Source organism: Empidonax traillii, unplaced genomic scaffold (genome assembly GCF_003031625.1).
Source record: "Empidonax traillii isolate 1590-97213 ecotype Southwest subspecies unplaced genomic scaffold, ASM303162v1 scaffold108:size1079785, whole genome shotgun sequence".
Lineage (NCBI taxonomy): Eukaryota > Metazoa > Chordata > Aves > Passeriformes > Tyrannidae > Empidonax > Empidonax traillii.
This window is the reverse complement of record NW_020955301.1, coordinates 385,841-413,238: the sequence shown is the minus strand read 5'-3', so window position 1 is coordinate 413,238 and position 27,398 is coordinate 385,841. Positions and strand designations below refer to the sequence as shown.

Sequence of the window (27,398 nt, the reverse complement as noted above, 5' to 3'; positions counted from 1 at the left end):
TTTACAATCAGGGTGCTCTTGCTTGCTTTCTCCATTTCTTGCTTTCAAGTCATAGCAATGTATTAATTTTGTAAGAAAACTTACTATGCCAGAAAAAATTAAACAGCAACACTTGGATAGCTTGTTTTTTTAAAATCTAGATTTCTCATTGTAAAACTAGAGAAGTATGTAACAGATTTATTTGCATCCATCTGGCACAAACACAAAAATACATCAGAAATATCACAAGAGGCTGTCAGGGCTCTTTGCTCATAGTAAGCAAACGGAATACAGAACTTATGGAGGTGGGAAAAATGGAACAAAATTTTGTCCTTGAGAGATACCTTCGTGGGCAAGAGGAGAAACATTAATTTAGCAGAGTTATATCTGTTGGTCAAATAAGCCAGGGTAAGGTTTGTTACCTCCAAGGACCTGATTATGTGTATCATAGCCTTGTGTTTTGGTACTCTTCAAAAAATAGCACCTTCAGGGATTTAGCCCATTTTCTCAGCACTCCTGAATCCTCGCCTCAGCTAGGCAAGGGCGAGCAGCTGGAGAATCTGACACACATGCAGACACACTTCTGACATTTTGGGCCTGCCTGTGAGGTTTTTTAGTGGAACTGAAAATAAGTAATTTCAATTGTTATGATTTTGTGGTACATTTTTTTTTTTGGTTGGTTAGTTGGTTGGTTTGGCTCTTTTTTTTTTTTTTTTTTTTTTTTTTTTTTTTGTTGTGGGTTTTTTTTGTTGTTTTTGGTTTTGTCTGCTTGGGTTTTTTGGTTTTGGTTGGTTTTGGTTGTTGTCATTGGAGGGAGGAGAAGCTGAGCTGAGCCTCAAGGCCTTATCTAGACACAATATTAGCACCAGATACTGTCCTTTGCACAGCTCAGTTGCAGTAGTGTAGTAAGTCTTTATGCTGGTATTGGCAGTTCCCTTGAGGAGGGATGCTTCTGAGAGGCTGCAGTGACTGCTTGAACACAACCAACAGGCTCTCAGCTGTATAGCACTACGTGAGAGACACCATAAGAAGCTGCCTCAGTTTCAAATCAGAAGAGGTCGTGATATGTCAGTGCTGAAGTGACACACAGAATGGATGCTATTTTTTAGCAAGCACTGAATTTTGTAAATAACGGTGAGAAGAGGACACTGTGTAAATCATTTCAGGGCTGATAAGTGTTGTTTGACTTCTTCCTTGTCCTCTTTGTTATGTCTAAAGCAGTGTTCTCAGCATTTAAGGGTATAACTCTTCAAGAACCAGCAGCTGACTGCCATTTACAGTCTTGTGGTTTCAGTTTTCAGCCTGTACAGATATTTTTAAGGTTTCTGGTATTATGCCACACTTAAACTCCACATTATAACATAAGACCTGGTACCAAGCTTCAGTTTACACTGTAAATTCACTCAAGCTAGTAACAAACCCAACAACCCACCAGTTCTTGTGGCCTTGCAATGGCAGAATTAGGTTTCTTACCAGCAATGAAGTATAATTTTTATTGGGCCACCCAGACAAGGGTGACAGACAGTATCCCTCCTTGTGGTGACGGCAAGGATTTGTTTTCTTCAGATTTTCCCTATTTCAGCACAGCTTCTGAATTCCCGCCCAAGTTCTGACAATCCGAGATGACCGTCATGCTTCCCTTTTGCTCTGTGCAACTTTCTCTTGCAACTTGGAAAGAAGCCTGTGTGTTGTGAATGAGTCTAGACGTGCTAATGGTTCAGTAAATTGCACCAATGGATCAATTTAGAGATCTTATAGAATTTATGCTACTCTTAAAAGGACTTCCATAGGAAGAAGTGTGAGACTGAGATTGGATAGAATATTTGGAAGGGGTGGCTGGGATGATGTGAGTGAGACAACTTTTACTGACAGCCAAGTACTAAGCGTTGCTGAGGCGGGAAGGGATTCAGAAGGGAAAGGATATAAGGAGAAACCAGGGAATAGTGACAGAATAAGGAGTGACACTGGCTGATACTGGGTCAGTGGATTGGAGAGAATGGGGTGAAGCCCAAAAGCTGTGGAGCTCGAGAAGCTGAACTGAAAGCTGTGGGATGGGGGAACTTGAAAGAGACTGGTTTCAGAAGAAATGCAGCTGGAAATAGCAGCTGAGGGGACTGAGTCACAAAACTCACAGATTCTTTCCCTAGTGCTGTGAGCAACATGACACAAATGGGACTAGAAATAAGGAGTCTGCATGAGAAAAAGGCAGGAGAAAGACTGCGAAGGATACAGAACAGATGATGTATTTTTCCTAAAATATTACATGTGAAGGACTATGATCCATTAGAACATACTCAAAATTGAGTAAGATTCAGAACATAGGCAGAGACCTACCATCAGCATATTCTTTCCCCTCTTCAGTCTCCCTTCTTCTCTCTCCTCTCTTTCAGGTATTTCCTGTGCTGAAGGAACAGAGATCTCTATGTTCCATCAGCCTGTGTATCACAGGGATGCACTGCTTTGATTTGACATGCACTAGGGCTATGACACAAAGCACATGTTTAGGGTTTATAAAGCCCTCAGATGGTAAGGGCTGCCAGTTTTAAGATGGTTTTTCAGTCATCATTTTTGCCTCTTTAACCATACTTAGTGAACAATCACTAAAACATTCCCACAAGAGCAATCTTGCCCCAGACTGTACCAAATGTAGTGGAGGCGACTCTCCCAGTCTCTATATTCTGTGTTTTAGAAGAACAGCAGGGAGACAGTGACTAAGCTTCAGGGAGGAGAAAAGCTGGTCCCCAAACTGACTCAGTTCAGATTCACTATTTGTGCCATCAAGCTGCTGGATGATACCGGGCTAATCACTAAAACAAGCTTTTCACATCCAGTTGCCAAATTGAATTCTGACAGCTGGCTTATTCAAGGCACTATTATTTAGTTAACAGATTTGCTGAATTCCTGCAGCTACAAATGGGTAAGTGTGCTGAACTAACACAATAATTACATAAAATACCTGGTCTTTGGCATCTCTGAATTGGCATTGGGAATAAATAGACACCATCCACTCTAATCTGGTTGTATTTCAGTTCTACTCTCTAGGGGCAGAGGAGGAAGGAGAATACACACTGTAAACTGAGGGCAGAGAGAGAGAGGAATAATTCTCTCTCACCTTTCCAAGAGGTGAGTAAATGTAAATGTAAATGTAGAAGTAAATTATTACTTTGAAAAGCCTCCACACTCTTGTAAAAGGCGCGAGGGAGAGCCATAGGACAGGAAACAGTACATCTTTTGTCAGAGTAACAGTTGGAAAGCTTGTGGTGCAGAAAACCTGTAATGCACAAGCCAGTGAGAATAAACAGAATATTTGGTGTCAGGGTCCTTGTTCCCAGCAGTCCTGTGTCAGCTTAGCTGGGGTCTGTCAGTCTTGCCTCAGTGGTGGTGTAGGAGTGGCAGCTGACAGCTCAACCCCATGGCCTGCCTGGCTGACACCACAGCCTGACCCACCTCATTACCACAGTCCGTGGGCTGAGGTCACAGTCAAACCCACTCCCAGCTGCTTTGTGGATGTTAGTCACAAGTTCTTAACAGTTTGCTTTCATCCCCGTTGCGAGAGGCATATCTTGAATCTGCAGCCAGTTTCTTTTCTCCAGCAGATCAGAGCCTAGATATGCTGATGCTGGTGAATAGGTCCCTAACACTTGTGAATATGGTGATAGGAGCAGAGAGAACTCCAAAGTTTGACTGGGAAAACAAGCATTCCCATGGATACTTTGATCACCAAGGGGAAAAAGAAATAAAGTTAACTTATACTGTGACAAGGCAGATGAATAGATGCTTCCTGTGTGTTCAGAATACACCTTCTGTATTGAATTCAATTATGAAACTGCTGTTCTCTTTTCCACAGGAAAATGTCCCGAGTGTGTACATCTCCAAAGAGAGATTTTAGATATCAACTTGCAGAAAAAGAAGAGAATAAATTAACGAATATGGTTGTGATATTACCAAATTCCTGCCCTTTAGATTAGTTGCATCTGGTGTGCTCAGTTGGAGACCACAAGGAGGTCTGTGCTGTATGAAGGCATTGTTTATGCAGATGAAAAATGACCTTAGGAATATTCTCTCAGTCCAAATACTTTCTGACTACACCAGAGAGGAGAGAAATGGGAAAATTCTTGCAGATCCTTCAGAAGTTCTTGACTACTCCGTTTCCCATGTAGTCAAAGTACCTTTTAAAATTCTTCTAAAAGTTGCAGTTAATTTGGAAAGCTAAAAAGAGAAATCCCTCTCAATAAGGAGTGGCTTTTCTTTGTCCCAAAGACTTATTCATTTGACTTCCTGCTATAGGTTTGAAAAGAGATGTTGGAATTTTTTTTATTCCCAGTATCAATTACTGGGTAGTGTGCACCTACAGTGAAAGGGTAGACCCTTCTCCTGCTCTTTTTTCCAGGGGGGAAAGAGGCTGGGAAGGGAGAGAGGAGCGGAGTCACACATAGAGGGGCATGGGAGGATGACAGGGTTTTTTCAAAACCGGCCAGCCCTGCACATTAGAGCATTTTGTTTGTGGGTCTTCCTGCCTTGTATAAAAACTCGATGGGAGAAAATGAAGAAAGGAAAGACAGGCTCTTTCCAGTAGTGCCTGGTGACAGGACAGCAGCCAATGGGCAGAAATTTAAAAACAAATAAAAAGTTAATCTAAGCACAAGAAAACATTTATTTATTTATTCTTTTACTGTGAGGGTGCTCAAAACCAGACTGGAGACAGTACTGGGATTCCTGTGTTTTCTGACTCAGCTTGAACAAGCAGGCTGGACTAACCAGCCGAAGCAGATCTGTGATTCACCTGTCACCTTTAATGGCTAATTCCTTATAAAAACCTTCTATACTGCATTCTGTTCTCTGGGTCGTTTAGCCCCACTCTATCCATTCAAAAGGTTCCCAAGACTTTACCTTCATGATATTGCTTACCCTATAATTCATATTGATGCCTCAGAGCTTTTTTTTTGATTTTTAAACTTTTAGATTCTAGAAGTAGATGTGTAGTGACTATGGATTTTAATGTAGCTGTATTATATCCCTTACCCTGCAGCATAATGTTTACGCATACCCAACCCTATTATCCCACTTCATATCAATCCCTCTAAAATTCCGTCAGCATGTTTAGTCTTCCTTTCAAGGTAGAACTGTAGAAAAACACCCAAAGGCCTGGACCAGAAGATATGACACAGGCACAGCGACCTTCAATCCCAGAACCTCAGAGGAACGGGAAGGACTGTGTGTGCTGCGAGGAAGACGAGGAAGAAGGGGTCCCAAACGTCCCTAGACCCAGTTCCCAACAGGGCATGTCAGGAGGCAGAATGGGAGTGAACAAAGCCGGGATTGGATGGACCTTATTATAAAATTATAGAACCACTGTCTAGAGGTGTGCCTGTGGCATGTATTCCCTGGGCCTTAAGCCTGAGATTACAGGACCTGCTCTCTTTATCTTACCTTATACATTAAATTGGCCTGGAGTTTTTTTCTCCGTGGTCTTTCAGGCAACAGTATTATTTCACGTATCTTGGCCCCATATTTGCAAACCTGCCTCTTTATATGCTACTCTTGTCATTTTACTTCCTAGTGTTCTGCTCTGACAGTCTGTCCCTCTGCTCCGCTGATCTTTGTGCAGCTCTGTGCTTCCCTTGGGCACGGAACAATCTCTGTCCTTTGCTTTCTCAGATTCTGCTTGAATACCCTGCACACTGTCATGATTAGAGATACAGCTGTAACAGTAGCAAGAAGTAGCACCACGGCGTCACATGTTTATCAGTTGTAGGCACATTTCTTATTTTACCTCCTACTGGATGTTTTTTGGAAAACAGCTGCACCTCTTATCTCGGGATGTTTGTGTTTAACATTGTGGACGCTACCAGCATCGCCTCCTCAAGGAAATTCTCATGGCAGCAAATCAGCATGATAAGCTGAAAGAACTGTGGCTTGCTGTGTTACTGGAGGTCCTGTAGGAGAACACATTTGTCAATAAGCATATGAGGTAAGGGTGAGATGCTCCAAGCCCTCTTGCCTTGCTTGGTGACTCAGTGCACTCAAGGAGCTTCTCTCAGGAAACAACCACATTCCTCCTGGGAATGAGAACTACATAGATTTAAAGACTGGCTTCTCTTGGGTGTTGTAACAATAAGCACATGGCTCCAGTTTGATTGTCTGAACAGGTGAATTGCTCTTTGCTCTTCCAAGGTAGTCAGAGTGGGGAGCTGGCTTATTTAAGCTGTTAATGTCAATATGAGTTATAAACTCTGGCTTAGCTTTAATTCCAGCCCCATCAAAACAATGTGAATGCTGCAGCACAAGTCTGTAGTGCAGATGGGCTTGAGCTGAAGGACAGTGAAGTGTATGCATGTTTTCTTCTTGGGCTTTAGTCTTCATAAATCCATTTAATAACACTGTTAACTGTAGCTTTACGTGCCTGAGTCACTGTATGTGCAGTGATCTCTACAAATCTGCTCTGAGGGAGCTTCCAGACTGATGTGAAGTGCTGTGCAGGGTAGCTGCTGTGGAGCAGAGAGATGCTGTTAGATTTATGTGCCTCCCAAAGCAGTTCTTTCTGGCTCCTGTACCGTGGGAAGGAGTAGCAATCCGACGAAGTAGCAACCGTCTTTCAGATATAGGAGTAGGTATAAAATACTAGGTTCTCAAAACTGAAAAGTTGAGGGTTTTTCCTAACTTCTGTCTACATGAAAGTCCCTAGCCATCAGCAGGTTGAGGGAACCTCTTAATTGATTTCAATGGGACCTGAACCAGACCTTAGTCATTATGTGCTCTCACCTTTTACTTGCCAATGACTGTGGGCTCTTGCGCAATGAGGTCCTGGATAGAGAGGTTTCCTGAGATGTGATTCATGTCCAGATGTCAGATGTGCAATGCTTTCCTTATCTGCATACTTACAGACTGTAAGGACTTGCATTTAAATTTTCTGCTCTGGAAACATCTGCTCCAGTAATTATTTATTATTTATTATGTTGGATCAAGGTTTGGACTTGATGATCTCGGAGGTCTTTTCCAACCCAACTGATTCTGTGATTCTATGATTTCTTAATTTCTTAAATGGAAAGCATTCTGAGAGAGTCAGTAAAAATCTCACTACTCTTAAAATGATTTCCTTAATGTTCAAAGTGCAGAAACGCAAACCCAAATTTTCATAAATGCTCAAAAACATCTTTTAAAACTACATCTAAACCAGATCTCAGTACATACAGAAATTGGAATTATATGTCATCCTCTTTCAAAGAATGGAGAGAAACAGAACGATCCTGAAACTCTTTTGTAGTCTGACTGCCATTTCATATTTCCATGAAGATTTATTCATCTAATATTTCTGTAGTAAAGTCTTCTCCTCAGTGTGACACATCAACTGATCTAACAACTCACCGTATTTTCCTTTGCATCTAAGGCAAATAACATTCAGTTGCTTTTTCTGATGGAACACAGATAACAATTTTCTTGGGCCATTTGAAAAATAGTAATTCTGCTTATATTTCATAGGCCTTAATCCCTGTTCTGCAATTTAAAGACAAGCAAGTAACAGGATTTGCTTTTCATTTGAAATCACAATGTTCTATTTGAGTTTGTGCCATTAAGTCATCAGAAATCCCCCAGAGGGTTTAGAGGCGGTGGAAAAGCAAAAGAGGAAGTGGCTAGACTGTTGTCCAAAATTCGCTGTTCACAGTTAAAGGGAATCAGTGCAATATTGCCCTTTTGTTTACGTGTGAGGAGAGAAGAGTGATGAAAATGCACATGGGAGTGTGCATTAGAGGAACCTATGGAACAAAGTCAGCAAGTTTCTAAGAGAGCCTGGCATGCACTTCACGGTGGTATTTCATTTTTACAGTCTCCTATTGTGAGTTATGCGCCTGCATACTGCTGTTATTTTTAATTCTTTAGTTTTTCCTGTGGCAGCTGGAGATTATTTAAAATAAATGACCTTGCTGTGTTTCTCCTAGGAGATAAAATTCAGGCAACTCTAGCCTCCTGCCATGCCAGATCCTGAGTTTTCACAGGAGAAGCTAGGCACGTGTTTTAACTGACTTAAGTGAGGTGAAGGGAGCATTCTGTCACGCTTTAGGAGTTTGCTTGTGCTTTTTTTCCCCTAGCAAAGGACGCTGAGGGGTGGGGGAAAAAAATGTAACTCAGCATGTGGTTTAAATCACCTAGGAAACAACTGTATTTCTTTCTGAAAGGTGTTTGAACGGGACTATAACATACGCCTGGGTGGCATTACCTCTAATATACCATGAAATGTACACATAGACTTATGGCAGCATGTAAGTGGAGTTAAACGCGTATCTCTTGCAGCAAGGGCACCAGTTTAAGAGCCGCCAGCGTCATTTTCTCCTTTCTTTCAGCAGTATTTTCCACTCCCCTCACTCTCTGCTGGGCCGATGAACTATCTGAGTGGTCAGCAGATTGAATGAGGCGATTCTTCCCCTCTACTCTGCTCTTGTGAAGCCCCACCTGGAGTACTGCAAACAGTTGTGGTGTCCCCAAAGTAAGGAGGAATGGAACTGCTGGAGGACGTCCAGAGGAGGGCCACGGAGATGGCGAGAGGACCTGGAGCACCTCCCCTGTGAAGACAGATTGAGGAAGTTTGGGCTGTTCATCGGGAACCACAGTGATACGGCAAGGGGCAAAGGGTACAAACCGAAAAAGGGGAAATTCGGGCTAGATGTTTCCTTTACTGTGAGGACGGCGAGACGCTGGAACAGGTCGTCCAGAGCGGCTGCGGAGTCTCTCAGCGGAGACATCCAGTGAGCAACCCTGTGCTCTGGGACGGCCCTCCCTGAGCAGGACACACACGACCCGGAGCGATCCTTCCCCACTTGACCCACTCCGTGGCTCCGTGCTTTAAGCCAGACAGAAAACACACAAAAAAACCTCCCAAAAAACCCAACAAAAACCACGGCAGAGGGAAGAGCCGCTGTTGTCACTGGGCTCTCCCGCAGGCTCGCACTGCTCCCCGAGGCGGTGAGGGCTCGCCTCAGATCCCCGCGGGGCGCGGCTGCCCCGCCAGGGCGGGCACAGACCCCGCCCGCCGCCGCCGGTCTGCGAGCTGATTGGCTTGCGTACCGCCAGCCCCGCCTTCGCCGCTCACTGATTGGCCGCGGCCGGGTGGCGCTGGCTGCTCATTGGCGCAGCCGCTCCCCCCCCGTGCCCGCTGGCCGGCGTAGGCGCGGTGCGGAGCCGCAGCGCCCGTCCCCATGGCCGACATGGAGCTCCTCGGTGCCCCGCAGCAGCCGCCCGCCGGCAACGGCGCGCCCGACGGCGCCGAGGAGGACCCCGCTGCCGCCTTCCTGGCGCAGCAGGAGACCGAGATGGCGGGCATCGAGAACGACGAGGGCTACGGCATCCTGGAGAACGGCGAGGTGCCCGAGGCGCTGCAGGGTTCCGAGGGCCTCGGCGACGGTACGGCCTGAGGGGGGCGGCGCGGGTGGACGGGGTCGAGGGGTCCCGGCTCCCCTTCTCCCTCGGGGGCGCTGTGTCCGGGCGGGACCCTCGCCCTGGCTGCTGCCCCGAGCGGGTCTCGGCTGCCCAGGGGTGGCCCCGGCAGGGTCAGAGCCGTCCCGGGTGTGTGGCTGTGCCACAGGGTGAGCGGCCTCCCTGCTTCCCCGGGTGCAGGTTGTGTCTCCTGGAGATGCCCGAAGCATATCCCAGTGGGAACGGCGTTGATCTCTAATCCGGGAGCCTGCCTGAAAGGAAGGGCCGCTGAAAGCGGAATAAATCTGCCCCTTGGGTTTCTTGTCTTCAGCGGGATTTATCGTAGTCTTAAAGTATGAGAGCAGTTAAGCTAATGTTTAATTTTTCCTAAACCTTTAGCCTTTGTTCCTTGGTAACCTTTGTACTGAATGTGACAAGCCCGACACTGCAGAACCCTCGTTTAGAGGAGGGAACTACAAGTCATCGTGTTTCCAGTTAGTCTAATGGTAGCCAGAGCAGCCCTGAACAAACACTTACCATTTTGAGAGGTCTTAACTGAATTCTGACTGGAAAGGAGTTAAATGTTCCAGCACTCTCGGAAGATCTTGCTTCTGCTTATCACTAGGTCCACAGGAATGTATTTGTTCTCATGTGACATTCCTTTCTCACTGCAGGAGAGGATGCCACTCTGATTCTTCAAAATAAGTTGAATAATTTGCTCCCCAGTTCCCCTGTCAGAACATCTTTAGAATGAAGTCTTCATTTTGCAGCCTTATTTCTGAAACTGCTGGTGTATCTTACGTGTGAGGATGCAGGTTTAGAGTATCTCTTGGAATAAAGCTCAACTGGATAAACTGAGTAGTGGATAACTGCTGCTTCTAGCGCTTATTTAGTGGTAGCACTGCCCTTAAGACCAGCTCATTCATGAAGTCCAAAACATATGGCTTACATACTTCCCGTGAAAAAGGGGAGTTACTTGCTCCAGCACTAGAACATGAGGATAGTTGTTATCAGACCACCATCCTGTTTTGATATCAAGCATAATTTGACTTCCGTAGTGTAGTGCAGAAACAGACATAGTGGGCACTTTTTGCTTCTTACTTTCAAAAACCTTAAGACAAAGATTATGGCTTACATTGGTTTTATGTTCCAAACAGTCTGTGGAACATTAAAGTAGCTGTTGGGGAACCAATTTCTTTGAAGAAAGTTCTGTCATTGGTGTTTCTCACAAGGTGCTAGAACCAGCAGGAGGTGTTCCTTCTCTACATGCATTCAGCATGACTATTGCAGAGTATTTTCTTGTGAAAAAGTCAGTCTCTTAAATGCTTCTAGGTTGGTTTGATATCTAAAAGTAGTTCTTAAACTGCTTTTCAAGAGACTTTTTTTCAAATCTCGTAAATTGATTCGTCATGAAATGCAGAAGTGTTCTTGGAGAGCTTTCTCTAGAAAGAGGTTCATAAAATAATAACTATGATAATACGATCTCAGAATCCTGGAAGTCTATGTGTGAGCTGTACATCATCTTTCCTTCTTTTATGCACTAGGTTTGCATTTGAGCTCTGGCCTGTTAAATAGCTGTGGGAGATGGTGCTTGTGGACTTTTGGTGGTCCTGTTTTTTAACAGAACACTGATTTGTTGACTGTCAGAGCCTGCACTCTCTCCCTCCATGTTAAAAAGCACACACTGCAGCCGTGCAAAATGTACTGGTTCGGGCATGGTGACAAATGGTCTAATGACTTCTGTTGCCATTTGTGTTAGAGATTTTCTACCATCTGATCATACCTTAATAAATATCAGACAGTTGTAGTCTTCTAGTGCACATTAGCTTATTAAGCTGTTTTGTAATTAAATAGGTGAATGCAAATTTCTTCTTGAAACAATGCACATTCTTATGTAAATGCTTAAGTATCGTGATGAGGGATTTGTGGATTTACTTTTTTTAACCGTAACCTTTTTTGAACTCCTTATTCACAGGTCTGTTGGATAAGTTTTCTTTCCAAATACTGGGCCAAAAGTAATAAATAACTTGGGCAGCTCTCAACTGAAGTTTGAAGATCTTAACTTTAGATATTGTGACAAGCAATCACCAGCTTCTTGAAATACACTTTTAAGAATCATAGCGTCTCATCAACAGTCTCTTAATAAATGATTAGGTAAATACACGGACAGGAGCTTCATGGGTTGCCAATATCAGTATTGGGAATTCCATTAATTGTCGTAATGGTGGATACTGGGTGAGTATGGGGGGAATGGTAGGGCGCTGCCAGGCTTGAGTGTCTCACACAGCATCACTTCGTGTTGCTGTGGTCGGGGTTGGCACAGTGGCCTGGTCCATAGGCTGTTCATTATGTAAAGAGCTGTTCAAGCTTCCTGGGCATGTGAAAAGCTGATCTTATTTCCCGTGAAAGATGAAGCATAACCACTGCTTCAGAAAGCAGGAAGTACTGTATGAATCAAACAGTACAGCGCTGTTGCCTAGTTATCAGTAACTCGATGTCTTATGAAATTTCAGTGATAAATCAATATTAACACATATTTACAGTCAAATTCTTCATTGCTCTCCAGTCTGACAATACTAGGTCTTCAGGTTATATCAGTTCACTTGCTGTGTTCTCTGAGCAGGAGCGAGTGAGTTCAAGTGGAAATGTGTGGCTTCTAGGTCCTGTATGTCAGTATAAAAACCTTGTGACAGTTTGTTGTGTAGCTTCCTATGGAGAATTTCATTCAAAGACAAGCAGTTATATATGTTAACAATTGAGCAAACATAAGTTTAATGTAGGCTGAGTAGTCTTGTTGCCTTCACATTTTTAAGCTCTGTTAGTTTTATATGAACTTGACTGAATGACGTTTATCCATTTACCAAAGACATTCATGAGGCTCTAGCAGTTGAGAAACTGTGTTTAGGGAACTGAATATCGATTTAATTGAAAATTATTTGGCGAAGAATTTATTCCTCCTGTCTCTGTAATTAGTACCACAGAAAGAGTTACTCATTGTGACTATTGATATTTTTTCTGAATTGCTTGAACAACCATTGTTCTAGGTTTTGCTATGCAGTCAGCATCTGATGCTTCAGAGGACCATAAGGCAGGACCAAGAAATGTATAGTGAAGGAATGGTATCTGTTTAAGTTGTATTAGTGATGCTGCATTATTATGAAGCTCAGGGCAGAAAATCCCATTTTTTTGCTCGCAAGAGAATCCTACAGCTACTGGGAGATTACAGAAGCTGTTATGGCACAGTGTTATTGCAGGTGTGGTTTAGTGCTTGCTTATTGATTATCGTGAAAATGAGGGAACTCTAATGGGTTTTGATGTGACAGCAGGTTAGAACTAAAACACAGGAAAGAAGCACTCTTCCTAAGCTGCTTAGCTTTATTTTGCACATAGGCACGCAAGTGAGTTATGTATAGAAAAACTGTTCCTTCCCCAGGTTCTTCTTGGGGACAAAATGGTTGTATTTATCTTCAAACTACCCAACCCTTTCTTTTGTAAGCTATAGTAAATGTGGACAACGTTGGACATGTTCATCGCGACAGTGTCCTTAGAAATAAAGCTTTGTCTTAAATTCAGAAGTAAGAAACAAGGAATATTGATCATTACTTACAAAGGGGTAGTTCTAAATGTGGAATGTTAACTTCAGGAGCTTCAGGGTGCAATACTGTGATAGAACTGGATGAACTCTGAAGCCGGTAGAGGGGTCTCGTTGTTCATGGCTGATGAAAACATTCTGATGTCAGTACCAGCTTTTTCTGCAGGAAGTCAGTTATGAAATGGCACAAAAATATCTGATATACAACTGGCATTAATTATTGATACGAAGGCTGGCAAACAGATAGCTTCCCTATACTTCATTCTTAATTATACAAGCACTGAGACTGGAGAGCTGAAATGAAGAGGTTCTTGACTATTGGTCTCGTTCCAGTTACCATACTTGTATTGGCATATGACAGCACACTGATGCAATTTCATTTCCTCTTCTGCTTGCAGTATGCTCAGTCAGCATGCTGACTCTGCATGTTAATCACAAATTCTAGGGAGCTCAAAACAGATGGGAAGTTTGTTCTAATACTTTTAATGCCTCTGACCTGGGTGCCCTCTGGAAACAGCTCAGTGCCAGTTATTGGCTGTTTCTATGCAGAAGAAGAATGGCTCTAAGACAAGCCGCCTGTTTCATCTGAGCTGCAGCCCTCGGCAATGATGTTGTTCCTTTTACCTCAGCAGTCTGCCAGCCTGAGTAGTGAAGACCGTAATGAGTGTCTCTTGGTGTGACAAGAAAACTTCACTGTATTACCACTGTTCTTAGAAGCATCTTCAAAACCTGCAAGCTCTCTTGCCCAGCTGGTAACTTTAGTCTTCATAAAGGCTTCTGTACCTTGCAGAGGAGAAGCAATCAAAGTGGTGACCATCTTTCAGATACAGGAGAGTAGTTATAAAATGTGAAGTTCTCTGAAAATAATTGAAAAGCTAATTTTTGTTCACTTGAGTCTTTCCCTACTGTAGTTAATAACTATGTATCTTCCAACTTGCCGTTCTTGAACTGATGAATTTACAGTCCCCTACCTGGTACAGTTGATGGTTGCTATTCAAGGCTCGGGATAAAGAGTTAAAATATTTGCCTACTTCCCTGATAGGGAGTATGAAGAGTTTCTTGTGTGCCATTAACACTGATAACATGAAACTGGTACATAACTAGCCATAAAGAAATAAAAGATACACAGCGGCATAATGCTCTTAGTTTTACATGGATCAGCTGTCTTTTTTTAAGAAAGTGGTGCTAAATAACTTGATATTTCTGCTTGCTGTAGTGTGGGCTTGGTACAGTCACTTCTTTCACTGAAGGGTTTATTAAGATGGTGGAAACACTTCGCTGTGATAAGCTTATCCACGGGTGAGAGATACTTGGTGTATCAGGCAGGCAGATGTTACATGGCGCTGCTACAGAGAGGTGCCCTGCTGAGAATTTAGCAGTTCTTGAAAATCTTGGTGTATTTTGCGTAGTCCAGAGATGTAAACAGTTTCACAAACTTAAAAGTTTACCTCACAGCTGACGCGTGTTCCCCATGTCTGTGTTTTAATACGGTGAAATTTTAAGGTTCTGTAGCTTACCCGTGAAGCTCAGTTGGCAGTGTCACTGCAGAGATAATAATGCTGCAGCTGAAGCAGGAAGCTATCAAGCATGTCATCACAGATGGTAGCAGAGAGGTGACTGCTAGGAATGTTAGCTATATCTTTTGAGCTGATTAGGACGTAACCAGACTAGGATAAGAATTACCGAGTGTTGGCTGCCGGATTATTAATCTTCCAAGTAGACACTGAAACAGTGACAGTCATCCATTTTAACTTCGGAACAGTTGTATAGTAGTCATATTCTAAGACTGGGAGGAAAAATTGGGGGTAGCTTTGGAACACTGAAGGAGCTTCTCAGCACTATCAGCTCTTCTGTTTATACAGTTTAAAGCAGGATATTATGGTGAAGAAATGCCCTTGTATTTTCTGGGTTCTTCAAAATGATGGCCCACTTGTTTTTTCATGCCTCCCCAGAGAAGTGCAAGGGAAAAGGGACTGTCCTGCAAGGTATCAAGGAACACTCATTTTCACAACTGTCTCATTAGATACTCTAGTAAAGCTTTCCATACAAGTTACTGAAATCAGTAAATCTGGCTGTTCTGTGTTTTCTCAAATGACTAAGCAAGTCACCTCTTTGCAGATGCTGTTGATGGAGTGGTTAACGGGGATGTCTCTCAGGTAAGATAGAAGTCTTCCGTACTGAGAATGTTCTGTTATACTCCCTCAGAACTTTACATTAATATAGACTAACGCTTCCTATTTATTATCTCTAATGTACTTTTGTCTCATCTCTGAAAAGGAACTCCTAGTAGCTCGTCTCATAAAGTTGTCAGTGCTCTTAATATGCCCCTCCTCTGAACTTGGACTGCTGCTTTAAGTTGCCTCTGTTTTGAATTGTGGCTTGGTAGTACATAAGCACTGTAAAGCAGGCTGACAGGCTCTGTGATGTGGCTTCACAATGACTTGCCACTGATAAGCTGAAAGCGTTGCTCTGATTACCTAGTTTAAGGCAGAATTTTCAGATTTGCTTGCCCTTTAAAGATAATTCATGGATCCTGGTTGTTTTATTAAGATTGGTCTTACAAGGAGCTGACTGCAAACATTATACACTTCTTAGTGACATAGAGTTGCATGAAATAAAGCTGGTGGCTAAATAGCTCGATCAGAATATGAAAGCATGTTAGACAGCCATGGTAATGACAAAAGGAGGAGATACCTGCTTTATTAGTGTCAGGGAGGAATGAGGAATGCTAAGGCTGTCACTGTGTTGTAACTGAATTTCACACCAGTTTGCCCAAGGCATGGTCATTGCCTGGTGTCACAGTTGGCTGGTTAGCCCTGATTAAATGAATGCCTGGGGAGGAAGCAGCATATGAGCTACTTACTTCTCCTTAGTGTTTTAAGTGAATGTAGAGCTTTGTGGAGACACAGCCACTTTCACTGCTCCTGATATTTTTATATCCTCAGCAGTGCTGTGAGATTGATGAGAAAATTGTATTTTACTGGCCCTTTGTGCTTCCTTGTACAGCAGAGAGTAGATGAAATACCTTGATTTTGTGTTTGAAATTCTAAGAGACCAGTTGCTTTGGTTGATAGATCTTCCTCTTTATGAGGAAGAATGGACTGAATAGGCCATACATAGCTTTTGTTTTAGCTATTAGTTGGCTTTGCAGCTGGCCAGTATAATTTGCTTTGGATGGAATGTGAAGCCTGGTGGTGTTGCATCAGGCCAGCTCCTTCTCTTTGCATTATTCCTTCACTGAGGGCTACAGGAGGTCTAAAGAGGGACAAAGCACAGCCAAATAAATCTGTTGTTGACTGCAATCAATCTGGTACTCTGAGGAGAGGCCTTTCTTTGAAGAGTAGGATGAAGAAATAGAAGTTGTTAAACTTGGAGTATCCTCTATAGCAAATAGCACAGTGTTAATTAGCTTTGTGAATTTGGTGTATTAGTGATAGCACTATTCATTGCAAGTCTTTGAGCTGTTATATAGTAAAAAGTACCCTGTTTTGATTCTTAAATACTGAAATCCCTGTAGTGTTATAAGATGCACACAGCAATCCAAATTTTGTAGTGTGGTATCAGTTGGGTTTGCAAATGTCTCTGAGGTAGACAAGTAAGTTGCAGAGAATGCTTTAAACTCCTATGCACAAAATAATAAAAAAATTACTTTCACAGCACATATTTAAGGTGAAATGAACTTGAATAATATCTAGGCTTACAACTGTATAGTAAGGTGCTAGGCATTGTATTCTGTATTCTTAAGGCTTAGTGCTCTGCTACTAAGCCTGTGGGGCACTTGTCTTGCCAGTCACCTTGAATTTTTGTTTGATTTCTAGAGGCAGTCCTGTATTAATTTCCTTCAGTCCTGCTGTAATTCGTGGCAAGATGTTTCTCCTGTTAATGGTGGAAGTGTGTTATAACATCATATGAATGGGCTCAGTTCAAATAGAGACTAATTTTGTGTAGCCTGTAAGCAGTTATCTGAAATATTCAGTTGTCACGTATAAATGACTTTACTGTTCCTTTCCTCTGAGCAGACTAATGGTCCTACAAACTGCTATGCTGCCATATCCCAAGCAGATCGACTGCAGTCAGAACCAGAAAGTATTCGTAAGTGGAGAGAGGAGCAAAAGGAACGCCTGGAGCAACTTGGTAAGGAAGGTTTTTGTGAGTAACTTGGCATCAGCGTCTCTCAGGCTGAGAGAGTTGGGGTTGTTCACCCTGGACAAGAGAAGACTGGGGAGAACTTAGAACAGCCTTCCAGTACCTAAAATGAACCAACAGGGGAGCAGGAGAGGGACTTTTTACAGGGGACTTTTTACCATTTTATAATGGCTTCAAACTGAAAGAGGATAGGTTTGGATTAGCTATTAGGAAGAAATTCTTTACTGTGAGGGTGGTGAGGCACTGGCACAGGTTACCCAGAGAAGTTATGGACGCCCCATTACTGGTTGAAAGGGACTTTGAGCAGTCTGTTCTAGTGGAAGGTGTCCCTGCCCAGGGCAGGGAATTTAGGACTAGATGATCTTTAAGGCCTCTTCCAACCCAAGCCATTCTGTGATTCTTGAGCAGTGGATTTCTCAGCCATGGCTCTGCTTCTTCCAGTCTTAACATGCTTCTCGAGTTTGAGCAGCAAGTCTGGATGAGTGTTCCAGTAAGCAGACTTAATACTGGTGTAGAAGTCAGCAAGCAAGTGCCTTTCTGAACCTGTACTTACAGATAAGCTGACAAAAAATGAACAGCTTTTGTAAGTAAAAAAAGATATAGTAATAATAACAAATAAATACTCCAGACCTCAGTACTTTTTTCCAAAGTATAAAGACACTTATTTTGTAATTTCTGAGGCCATCTGTTGCCACATGGATCTTGATCTAATAGCTAAATTAAGACAGTAGTGGATTATTAAAAACTAAAGGCAGTGATACCTACCCATCTAAGAGCCTATAAAGTGGTATGCTTTTCACTTGCATTGTGGAGGAGGCTTTGCTTGAAATTGTTAGGATAGAAACTTCTCTAAAATGTGCTTCTGGACAGAGCTGACCCTGTAGCTCCTCTTTTGGGCTAGTTACAGCAGGTGAGCTTGTCTTGAACTGTATGTTGTAAAAGTATGCTGAGTGCCAGGCTCTCTCACTTTGTCTAAGCAAAGAGACTTTGCTCAGCTTTTTTCTAGTAATGGCATAGCAAGGTTTGAGCAGTTTGCAGACCAGTAGACCAGCTGAATCTGAATTAGTCTACAAATGCCTATCCTGAACTGAAGTGGACTGTCCCAGCTAATGCAGCACAGGAATTCTGTTTAGCTAATCCTTTGAATGTTGATGGTATTTTTAATTCTCACAGCATAAATCAGGAAATCTCCTTACCTTTATCTGAGTAGATGGAGCAACTGTCTGCACTAGTGAGTGCATCCTGAGCCACCATTTGAAATGTTAATAAGTTATGTGTGGAACACACTTGTCTGACAAAGCAATTCTTAAATCTTCAGATGCAAACTCACGAAAGCAGGAAGCAGAGTGGAAAGAGAAAGCAATAAAGGAGTTGGAAGAGTGGTATGCAAGGCAAGATGAAAAGCTTGAGAAAACAAAAGCCAGTAACAGGTAAAGTTTTTCCAGCCATTGGAAGAGCTACACTACTGGATGTGAAAATAGTTGGGGAGGGAGGTTAGAATACTTCTAGTATGTCCTAAGGCACTAGTTCTTCAGATCATTAAAGTAAACACTCCTACTAACTGTCTTTTTAAGTTTTCTTAAGGAATCTAGATTAAATGTCCAAGAATAGCAAGAGGAGGTGTTAAGAATGATCCAGAATCACTGAAAATTCCTTAAGACACAAAGTTTGAACATGGCCAGAAAATGTTTTACTCTATCCACTTGTTGGCATGCTCCTAGCAGCACAGGCCTTCAATGATTTCAGTATTTACCTACCCTGAGACCACCATTCTTATTTGCCATCTGTAGAACACGTAGAAGTGATGTTCTAGTTAGACATTCCTACAAGTTATTTATATGTTAAAAACGTTTTGCTGCTCCTTTTGGAAGCATTTCAGAAGTACCGTGAGTCAGTTCTACTAGTGAAAAACCAAATGCTGTGTCTGTGGTGGTTTGAATTGTCTAATTATGGGCCCCGTGGCAAAAACAAATGACTTGGCTGCTGGTCCAGTAACCTCTTACACTTTCTGAGGTTCCCTGTGGAATTTTGACCTCAAGCCTACGTAAAGGTAAACGTGATAGTGCTGATGTAACGCCACTTAGATTTCTACTTCATTCTGGTCAGGTAATCGTCAGGACTGTTTTATACTTTGGGAACTCAAAGACTTCAAGATGAACTGCTGTTTTGTTTGAGATTTTTTTTTTTGAAACACCATTTTTCTTGTGAAAATGGCCATCAGGTTTGTCTTTAGTAAGTGGAGTCCTAGGAAGACTACTCTTCTTTCTAAAGGAAGAAGGGAGGCTTATACTGCCTACAGAATTATGGATTTGCCCTTCCATTCACTGAGGAATCCACTATCTTTTTGTTGGCCATGAAAAGGCAACAGGATTGTTACTTTGCTGGTTGGTGGCCAGAGCTCATGTGGCCCCATAGCTTTATTATGGCCAATGTTTGAGTGCAGGATTTGGATTCTGGAGCAGGGCCCATTAAACAGGTGTTGTGCAGGAGTGTTTGGCTTTCTCATGAGCCTGGTGAGATCTCTTGCCTGATGGTAGTTTCTGTTCTCTGGAAGTAGTCTAATGGAGCTCTAGTCCTCAGCTAGCTGGTCCAGACTTCTAGGATGTGGCAGAACTTTTGTGTTGCCCCTCTGATCAATGGCTTAATTAATACATTCCATGCGGTAACTGCTTTCCTGTTAACAGTAAGTCTAGGTGATGCAAGGTTAACGTGCTTGTTAAAACTGCCTTCAGCTGTGTTCTGTACTTCTCATCCTTATCTCTTTTCTCCTGCCTGCTTGCCTGCCTGTTGGACTACTTGCTACCTAGGGTTGCAGATGAAGCTTTCTACAAACAACCCTTCGCTGACGTGATTGGTTATGTGTATGTTGCTTAACTACTAATTCTCTTTGCTAGTCAACGACATAATAAGGAGGATCAGAAGTTAGCTGAGTGTCTTAAGGTGAATTCTGAATATTTCAGGGCTGTACAAGCGAATATAAGTAAATAGCCTTTACTTTTTGGACCGACTCTGATCTGCAGTATTAAGTGCAGTTTTCTTGCTGCACAAATATCGCTTCCAGATTAAGTCTTGTAGTATACATACCACTGGAATTTTGGTAATGACTTCAAGGAGTCATTAGATATAGGGGTTTACAGTTGGTTCCAGGCCAGTGAACACTGCTTAGCAAGATGCTTTGCTGGGTATGTGGGTTTAGAGGCTGCAGTTTCACATGGGTCCTGTATTTACTCCTTCCACAGAAAAGCACTGTTAAAGTCTGTAATAGGCATTGAGCACCTGACCTGTGCTCATTTGCCTACATAATCAGCAAAAATACTCAAGCAATGCTTGCACGTAAAGCTCTGTAAGCCAAGGAAGGTAGAAAGGAATCACCTGATATATGGCGCGTGAATATATCAGAAAGAGGGGGATATTAGAGAACAGATGAAAAGTACAAGAAGGTGGTATGGGAAAATCAGCAGAAGCTGCTGGGAAAACATTTAAGAGCAGCTCTGTGTAGGTGTTTTGCCAGCCTAAGGGGTCAATAAGAACACAGCCATGATTTTCAAGCCCCAGTGAGTATGCTTGTTTCCAAGGGGTAGAAGGAATGCAGTGTTCATTGGCTTGTTCATGTATTTTAATTTCTTCCCTTAATTTGTAGACTTGAATTGAAAGATGGACATGTCACAGATTGTAAGGTGACACCTTTAGAAGGTGTACTGGTGAGCCCTGTTGTGGCTTTGACTGGATTAATATTGAAGGTTCTGTGTGGAATTCATTAGCTAACTGTAGGTGGATGTAACCCAAGACTTGTGAAATGATGGATTTACAGGTGGTGTTTAACTCTTCTGAAGTCTCCTGGAGTTGATTTTGTCAGATTTTTTTTTCCAGTAAAACCCTTATTTTTATATGTCCAGTGCAAATGAGCAGTGCAAGTGCTGCATAATAAAACTGGCTGCCTGTTTCCTGAATGTAGGCTAAAGCTACTAGTGCATGTTCAGCCAGCTAATCATCTGCATTAAATTCATTCTCATTTTCTATATCTGACTTAAACTTTCTCTCCTTGTTTCTTTTCTTCTCTTCACCTTTAAGCACAAACATAAATCATCCTTGCTACAGCCTAGAACAGTTAAGTAAAAAAATCTTCACTGCCCCTTAAAAGTGTCATGTCACATAAAGTAGCAGTGTTGTAGTGATCCTTGTCTTCAGTGGTGTCTGTAACCTTATCATCCCTGTGAATAGTGCTGAACCCTCATGGGAGAGTCATTTTCACTGCTTTCTCTGTACTGCTTGTTGGAGTAGATGGATTTGGTTTGATCTCTTGATGCTTATTGCTCTTGCTCTCAGGCAGCTACCAGGGCCCCACAGTTCACGTAAACTAGATGCTGGAGTGTTATCCCTGCTTTGAAGCAATGCTATTGGCAGCACAGAAATGCTAAAATAATACAGCTGGAAGCCACTGGCACTAACCTGTACATAATAAACAAAGCCTCCTTAGAGTATCTGTAGGGTGAGAGCAGTGGAAATGTATTTGTTCTGTGAGCTGACATCTGAGTCATCTCCTCTGCCAAAATACACTGTAGTCTATAGCACTCAACAAGCATGGGATTCATAACAAATTTCTTATGATTCACGCTGCTTCACTGCAGCATTGGGAATCATCAGCAGATAGTTTTATGATGGCCTGTAGGCCTTGGGGCTGATTGAAATCCTCAAATGGAATCTGTTTTAAGATATGCTCGCAGGCAGTTGTAAATTTCCAGCTGGCGAATGTCCAGTATAAGCCATCAAGTGGCAGGGTCTTAACTAGTTAAGACCTGGCATTTCTCCGTAAATAAATGCCTATGTAGAAGTACCTCACTTCCTGGCAGTTTGTGTGGCGACTCCTTAGGCAAAGACTCAATAACTGTTCTTAAAACCAAACACCTGTATTCCAACATTTTACACAGCAAACCTCAGCAGTGCTTGTGCATAGCATACTACTGCAATCTACTTTCATCTCCAGGACTGGGGCAGTGGGATCTTAAGTGGCCATAATGTCCACAAGCAGCTGTCAGGTCACATTTCTTATGAAACATGCCGAGAGAAACTGCATCCTGTAAGAGGGAAGGAGTGCCTTATATGCTGGGCGTTAACACGAAGTGCATTGCATTGCTTTTAGGGCAGCTGAAGAAGCCTTTGTGAATGATGCAGAAGAAGTTTTTCCGGGCACTGAGTGGGAACGTGTGGCTCAGCTCTGTGACTTTAATCCCAAGTCTAGTAAGCAGGCAAAAGACGTGTCCCGCATGCGTTCAGTCCTCATCTCACTCAAGCAGGCTCCGCTGGTTCGCTGAAGCAAAGCTCAATGGAAACACTACAAATGCAATATCTTAACCTTACTCAGAGAAGCTATGTTTGCAGTAATTTGATTAATTGTTTCAATGTGGGTTTTTTTTTTTGGACAACATCATGATGTATCTAGATCTGATCATTGTTTGATTGCATGTTCTTCCCAATGTTTCCTTTCTGTGTCTGAAATGGGAGAACCTCCAAAACTGTAGTCTCTGTGCTGTTGTGCACTGAGGTGTCACTTCCCACATTATTGATATTAAAGATCTGTGAAACAGCAAAATGTGTTGTTGACTTTGGATGAATTAAGGTGGTGTCCTCCTTCCCTGTTGACAGATGGTGTTTGAATTGGGTGTGAGCAAACAGTTCTCTTAATTCCTAGTGATTTCACCTTGTTGATGACTGTCCAGACTGCAACGCTCCTGGTCTCTGCGAGGCTGCCCTGCTTGTTTCATTAAGCTTTCTTAAAGCTCTCGAGGGCTTTAGTTTAAAAACTGCTCCCCTATCCAATTTACCACACTAGATAAAAGCTGTAGGAAGCTGCAGCAGCAGGCTTGTTAAGGAGCTTATCTCTCTTCCAGTGGAACTGAGGACACTGACTTCTTGCAGGTAAGCAGTTCTGTGTAGTTTTCTGCTGTCACTCTGGCTGCCCATCTTAGGCTCAGCATACACTACAGGGCACTGAGTAGTTTAAAGCTTTTGATACTCTATGCATATTCTGTTCTGCTTGGTATTCAGTGCAAAAGATCTGTTGTGCAGAGGCTGCTTGGATGTTTCTGAACTGTCTTTGTCCTTACTAACATCTGCAGAGACTTTATCCCACCAGGGTGGTGAACTGGAGGGCTGGAGAGCAAGAAAAGGGAAGACTTGCTCTTACTGCTGTTCGTCTGCGAGTTGGAGCTCTTGTCTGCCAAAGTGATTGAATCTGAAACAAACTGTTCCAGAAAGTCACTGTTCTGCTTCCTTGGCTCACCCAGCATTCACAGGGACTGTATTCCAGCCTTGCTCAGTTAAGGTTTACCTTAGTTATCTCTCCTGCCAGAATAATCTGTTCATTCTTGTACATTATTCCACCATTTTTATCATAGACACAGTATCTTAACTAGTGTAGCATAATTGCTTTAATCCCTTTACACACAAGCTGGAAGGTTGCTCCAGGCAGCTTGAAAAGAGTTGCAGACGGAGACTAAAACTAGCAGCTGTACCGCTTTGGTGGGTAAGATAGAGAACAAATGGTTTCCAGTTGAGCTTCAGAGGTTAAGCTGTACCTTACTGTTGTTTGTAGTGACTGGAGCTACCTTTCATCTTTGCAAGTGTATTCACATGCTGCTGGTGAGAAGGGTAGTCTGGAACTACCTGCTGTAGTGTGCTGCTGGCAACAGGTCTGGAGGCTTGATTCCATGGAATGTATTAAAGCAGGAAGATATTTCCTGAACTGCAACCAGCTGTCACAGGTGAGTCCGATGGTTCTGAAACACAGAGCAGGTTCATTGCCAGCCTTGACTAATTATGCTGACACCTTTTTTTTTCTGCTCACTCCAAGGCTCTAAAAACAACGGCTTTCAAAATGAATTGATAATCTAGTAAAGAAAGCTCCACTGTGTGAAATACAGAGTCTTCAAAGTATTAATATGAATTTAGTAGGATTTGAAAAAATACATTAGAGAGGTTTCTACACAGTTAATTATGGAATTTATTGATCACCACATTCTTCTGTCTTACAGGACATTTTATCTCGCTTCAGGCTTGGCTTTGAGCTGCAATCCAGGAAAATAGGCAAAGACTCAAATTCAAGGCCAAAGCAGTATTACAAAAGTTAAAGCAGTATTTTATAAGCTGGGCTTGCAGAGGTTAAGAATGTTTTTGCAGGTTTTTTACGTATTTTATCTATGTGGAACATTTAAAATGCAGCTCTGTGGGTTTGGGTTACTTTTTCTAGCTCTTATGATGAGTTTTTTAGACTACCTTTTCTGCCTTAATTTTACATTCAAGTATGCTAGCTCACTGTCTCCTTTACCAGTGCTGTTACAGAATCACTGACTGTGGTTGTAAGGGACCTCTGGAGATCATCTGGTTCAACCCCTTGCCCAAGACCATGTCCAGACAGCTTCTGAAGATCTCCAAGAAGCAAAACTCCATCATTTCTCTGGGCAACCTGTGCCAGTGCTTGGTCACCCTTATAGCAGAAAAGGGTTTCCTGTTGTTTAGGAGGAACTTGTGTTTCAGTCTGTGCCTGCTGCCTCTGGTCCTGTCACTGGGCACCGCTGAAAGGAGCCTGGTTCTGTCCTCTTTGCACCCTCCCTTCAGGTATTTAAATACATAAGATCCCCTTGAGCCTTCTTGTTTCCAGGCTGGACAGTCCCAGCTCTCTCAGCCTTTCCTCACAGGAGAAATGCTCCGGTTGCTTTTTGTTGAACTCTTCAGTGTGTCTCTCTTGTACTGGGAATGCTCAGAACTACACCCAGCACTTCTGGGGTCTGGACGTTTTCTGTGTCTGAGAACTATTTTAGATACTTACACCTTGTTGCAAGTAAGCAAAGAATATTTGGGGTTTACTTGGGCAAATCAAAGCCCTTGTCTATTTTTCTGAACATTGACTTGCTTTCTTCAGAGGTCAGCATCTGTCACTTTGTTTTGTGACTTCACGTGACAATTCTGTGCTGCCTCTGGCCTAACTGAGCATACTCATTCCTCTGATTATTGGCTCTTAACTTCCCACTGCTATTGCTTATCTCCATAGAAAGTTGGATCAGTCTGTGGAAACTGGAAGAAAAGCTGGACACTTCCAATCCTTCAGATCTGCAGAGATCTCATGCAGCAGTGAGAGAGAAGCTGCATACTCCCGCTGAATAACATTGGTATAGAACTTGCTTTGTTTAGCTTGCGATCAGGTGGCAGCCAGCAGCCAGGCAGTCTGAAATTACAATGAGCATTTGTAAGGAAGGGGGATAGAGAGGTCATGGGTTCATTAGGAAGCAGGGAGCCTGAAAACAACAGCGCTGTGCATTCATCCTCTGGGCCTGTGGAACATGGGTAGGTTTTAAGTAGCCATAGAACAATGTGCTATGGCTTGTCTTTTTTTTGCTGGTGTGTTTTTTTTTCTGAGCAGCTGAGTAAGAGGGAAACATACAGATTAATGGCTTGAATTTCAGAATGGGTGAAATGGGTGTCCTTTGCCACAGAGGATTGCTTCAGAAGTTCCTGTTGTGGGCAAGCTTGTTCCTCTGCAGAACAGTTCTAATACAAACACAATTCTCTGGAGTGGTCCAAGGGGTGTACAGTCCAGGTGTTTTACTGCCTGTAACCTTTGCATGGCCTTTGAAAGGGATACAGGGATCAGATTTCACTGAATCAGAGCATAAATTCTGTCTGCATCTTACTCTCTGTGATGGGTTTTGGTAATACAAAGTTGCTATTGCCTCAGTTGATAATGAGTTTCTGACACTTTCTTAGAATTAAATGGAAGAAGGACAGTGCTTCAAGACCACCAGAAAACTGAGGCATTTGTTACTTCTGAGTGGCTGGATGGCAGATCAAAGACTCAAAATACTGAATAACTAAACTTGCTGCTCAGGAGACAAAAATTCAAGCCTTGATGCTGTATGGATTAGCTGCGTGGCCTGCAAAGCATCAGCAATCATCTGTAAAAAGACAGCTCAACTGGCTGCCTCATGATTCCAAAGTCCTGGCTGGTGGGTTTCTGTGGTTAAGCAGAGCTGTTGTGGACAAAACACTCATTTTCCACCAGCTGCAAGGACGAGGAGCAATGTGGAATAGGAACAAGCAGAGGTCTTATAGTGGTTACATGAATTACGCATTAGAACATGAAGAACTCCAGTTTTAATTCACTTTCCAACCTTTTGGCACTCTACTGCTGCTGCTTGCTTAAGTAATGCTGATTATCACCCATATTCATGAGGGATCTTCTACCCGAGCTGTTGATGTCATTTACAATTCTGTTTAGAGGGCTGGACAATGGCAGTTCCCATTTAGGCTTCAGCAGTTAAAATACCACATGCAGGGACACTGCAAAACCAGCCTCTACACCACAGGTAGTATAAGCAGATGCTGCCAGTGCAGATAATGAGAATGCACTGCTGCTTTATACGCCAAAGTACTGATAACAGCTGGGGACAAAGGGCTTTCACTCCCCCACCCTTTTTCCAGTATTGTTACAAAGTCTGGTTTGCCCTCACTGGAGCCCATGACCCTCATGATACGGGCTGATTTAAGGGACACAGTGCCAGCAGGCACAGGCACAGTACTGCAGATGTTCTGTGAACATCAGATGTTTGCTCCCTTTGGGACTGGATACAGCTGGGAGGTACTGTCCATGAAACCTCTGGACCACATTAAAGTACCTAAAGAGCAAGGGAGGTTTCTGAACAGGGAAGGAAGGAGAAACGAAATCACTATTATGCTATTAAATATGATTTTTTATTCTTTCTGATTTTATAAACACACAAACTCCTTAGGGAGAAACTGCAAAGACTTTTGTACCACTTGTACATATGCAACAGGTTCTCAGCCAGTTGACAGAAAAAGCATTTTAAAAACTGCGTTTTTTTAACAGGAATAGATGTTAAAGGTGTTTAGAGTAAAACTTTTCAAATTAATTTAATCTATTGTGTTTTCTCAATGCCTGCACCCTCCCTGCTAGGGAAAAACATATCTGGAGTTTGAGATATCAAAACTACAGAGCTTCAGAGGGTCTAGAAAGCAAAAGCCTGGTCCCACTTGTAGCAAGGCATTCCAGCCAGGCATCCCTTGTGATGCTAGAGGATGGAAAGATCAAATGACAGGCCTCCTCACTGTTAGAACCTCAGTACTCTGAGGTTAATCCTGATCTGTTACTCTTGATCTCACTGTAGAAAAAAACTGATTTCTCCTTGACTTGCTCATAGACCTCATGGTATTGAAGTTAGTGAGAATTACTAAGTAAACCAAGACATGTAGGAAAAGGAAC

At 42.7% G+C, this 27,398-nt stretch overlaps 2 protein-coding genes across 6 annotated transcripts in view; one reads left to right on the top strand and one right to left on the bottom strand.

Moving 5' to 3' along the window:
- NANS (N-acetylneuraminate synthase) overlaps nt 1-9,990 on the bottom strand; it is a 19,778-nt gene extending 9,788 nt beyond the window's left edge. The window contains exon 1 of the mRNA XM_027882612.1: nt 9,817-9,990. The gene's annotated coding sequence lies outside the window, so the exon portion shown is untranslated. The remainder of the gene's footprint in view (nt 1-9,816) is intronic.
- CLTA (clathrin light chain A) lies at nt 9,145-22,715 on the top strand. Of its 5 annotated transcripts, XM_027882613.1 has the most exons (7): nt 9,145-9,375; nt 15,098-15,135; nt 16,996-17,113; nt 18,444-18,555; nt 19,933-19,986; nt 21,197-21,232; nt 22,266-22,715. In XM_027882613.1, exons 1-7 carry the CDS (start codon nt 9,171-9,173, stop codon nt 22,435-22,437), a joined length of 735 nt encoding a protein of 244 aa, XP_027738414.1. In that variant the 5' UTR covers nt 9,145-9,170; the 3' UTR covers nt 22,438-22,715. The 5 variants fall into 5 exon arrangements, with proteins under 5 accessions (XP_027738414.1, XP_027738416.1, XP_027738415.1 ...); XM_027882615.1 differs by lacking the exon at nt 19,933-19,986 and having other exon boundaries at nt 9,146-9,375; XM_027882614.1 differs by lacking the exon at nt 21,197-21,232 and having other exon boundaries at nt 9,146-9,375.
- Nucleotides 22,716-27,398: the final 4,683 nt, after the last annotated feature.

Excerpts from the sequence above, each read along its gene's own strand:
- CLTA (XM_027882613.1), top strand. The coding sequence starts at position 9,171 with ATGGCCGACATGGAGCTCCTCGGTGCCCCGCAGCAGCCGCCCGCCGGC. Across the intron at positions 9,376-15,097 it reads TTCCGAGGGCCTCGGCGACG|ATGCTGTTGATGGAGTGGTT; the intron begins GTACGGCCTGAG and ends ACCTCTTTGCAG. Across the intron at positions 19,987-21,196 it reads GCTGACGTGATTGGTTATGT|CACAAACATAAATCATCCTT; the intron begins GTATGTTGCTTA and ends TTCACCTTTAAG.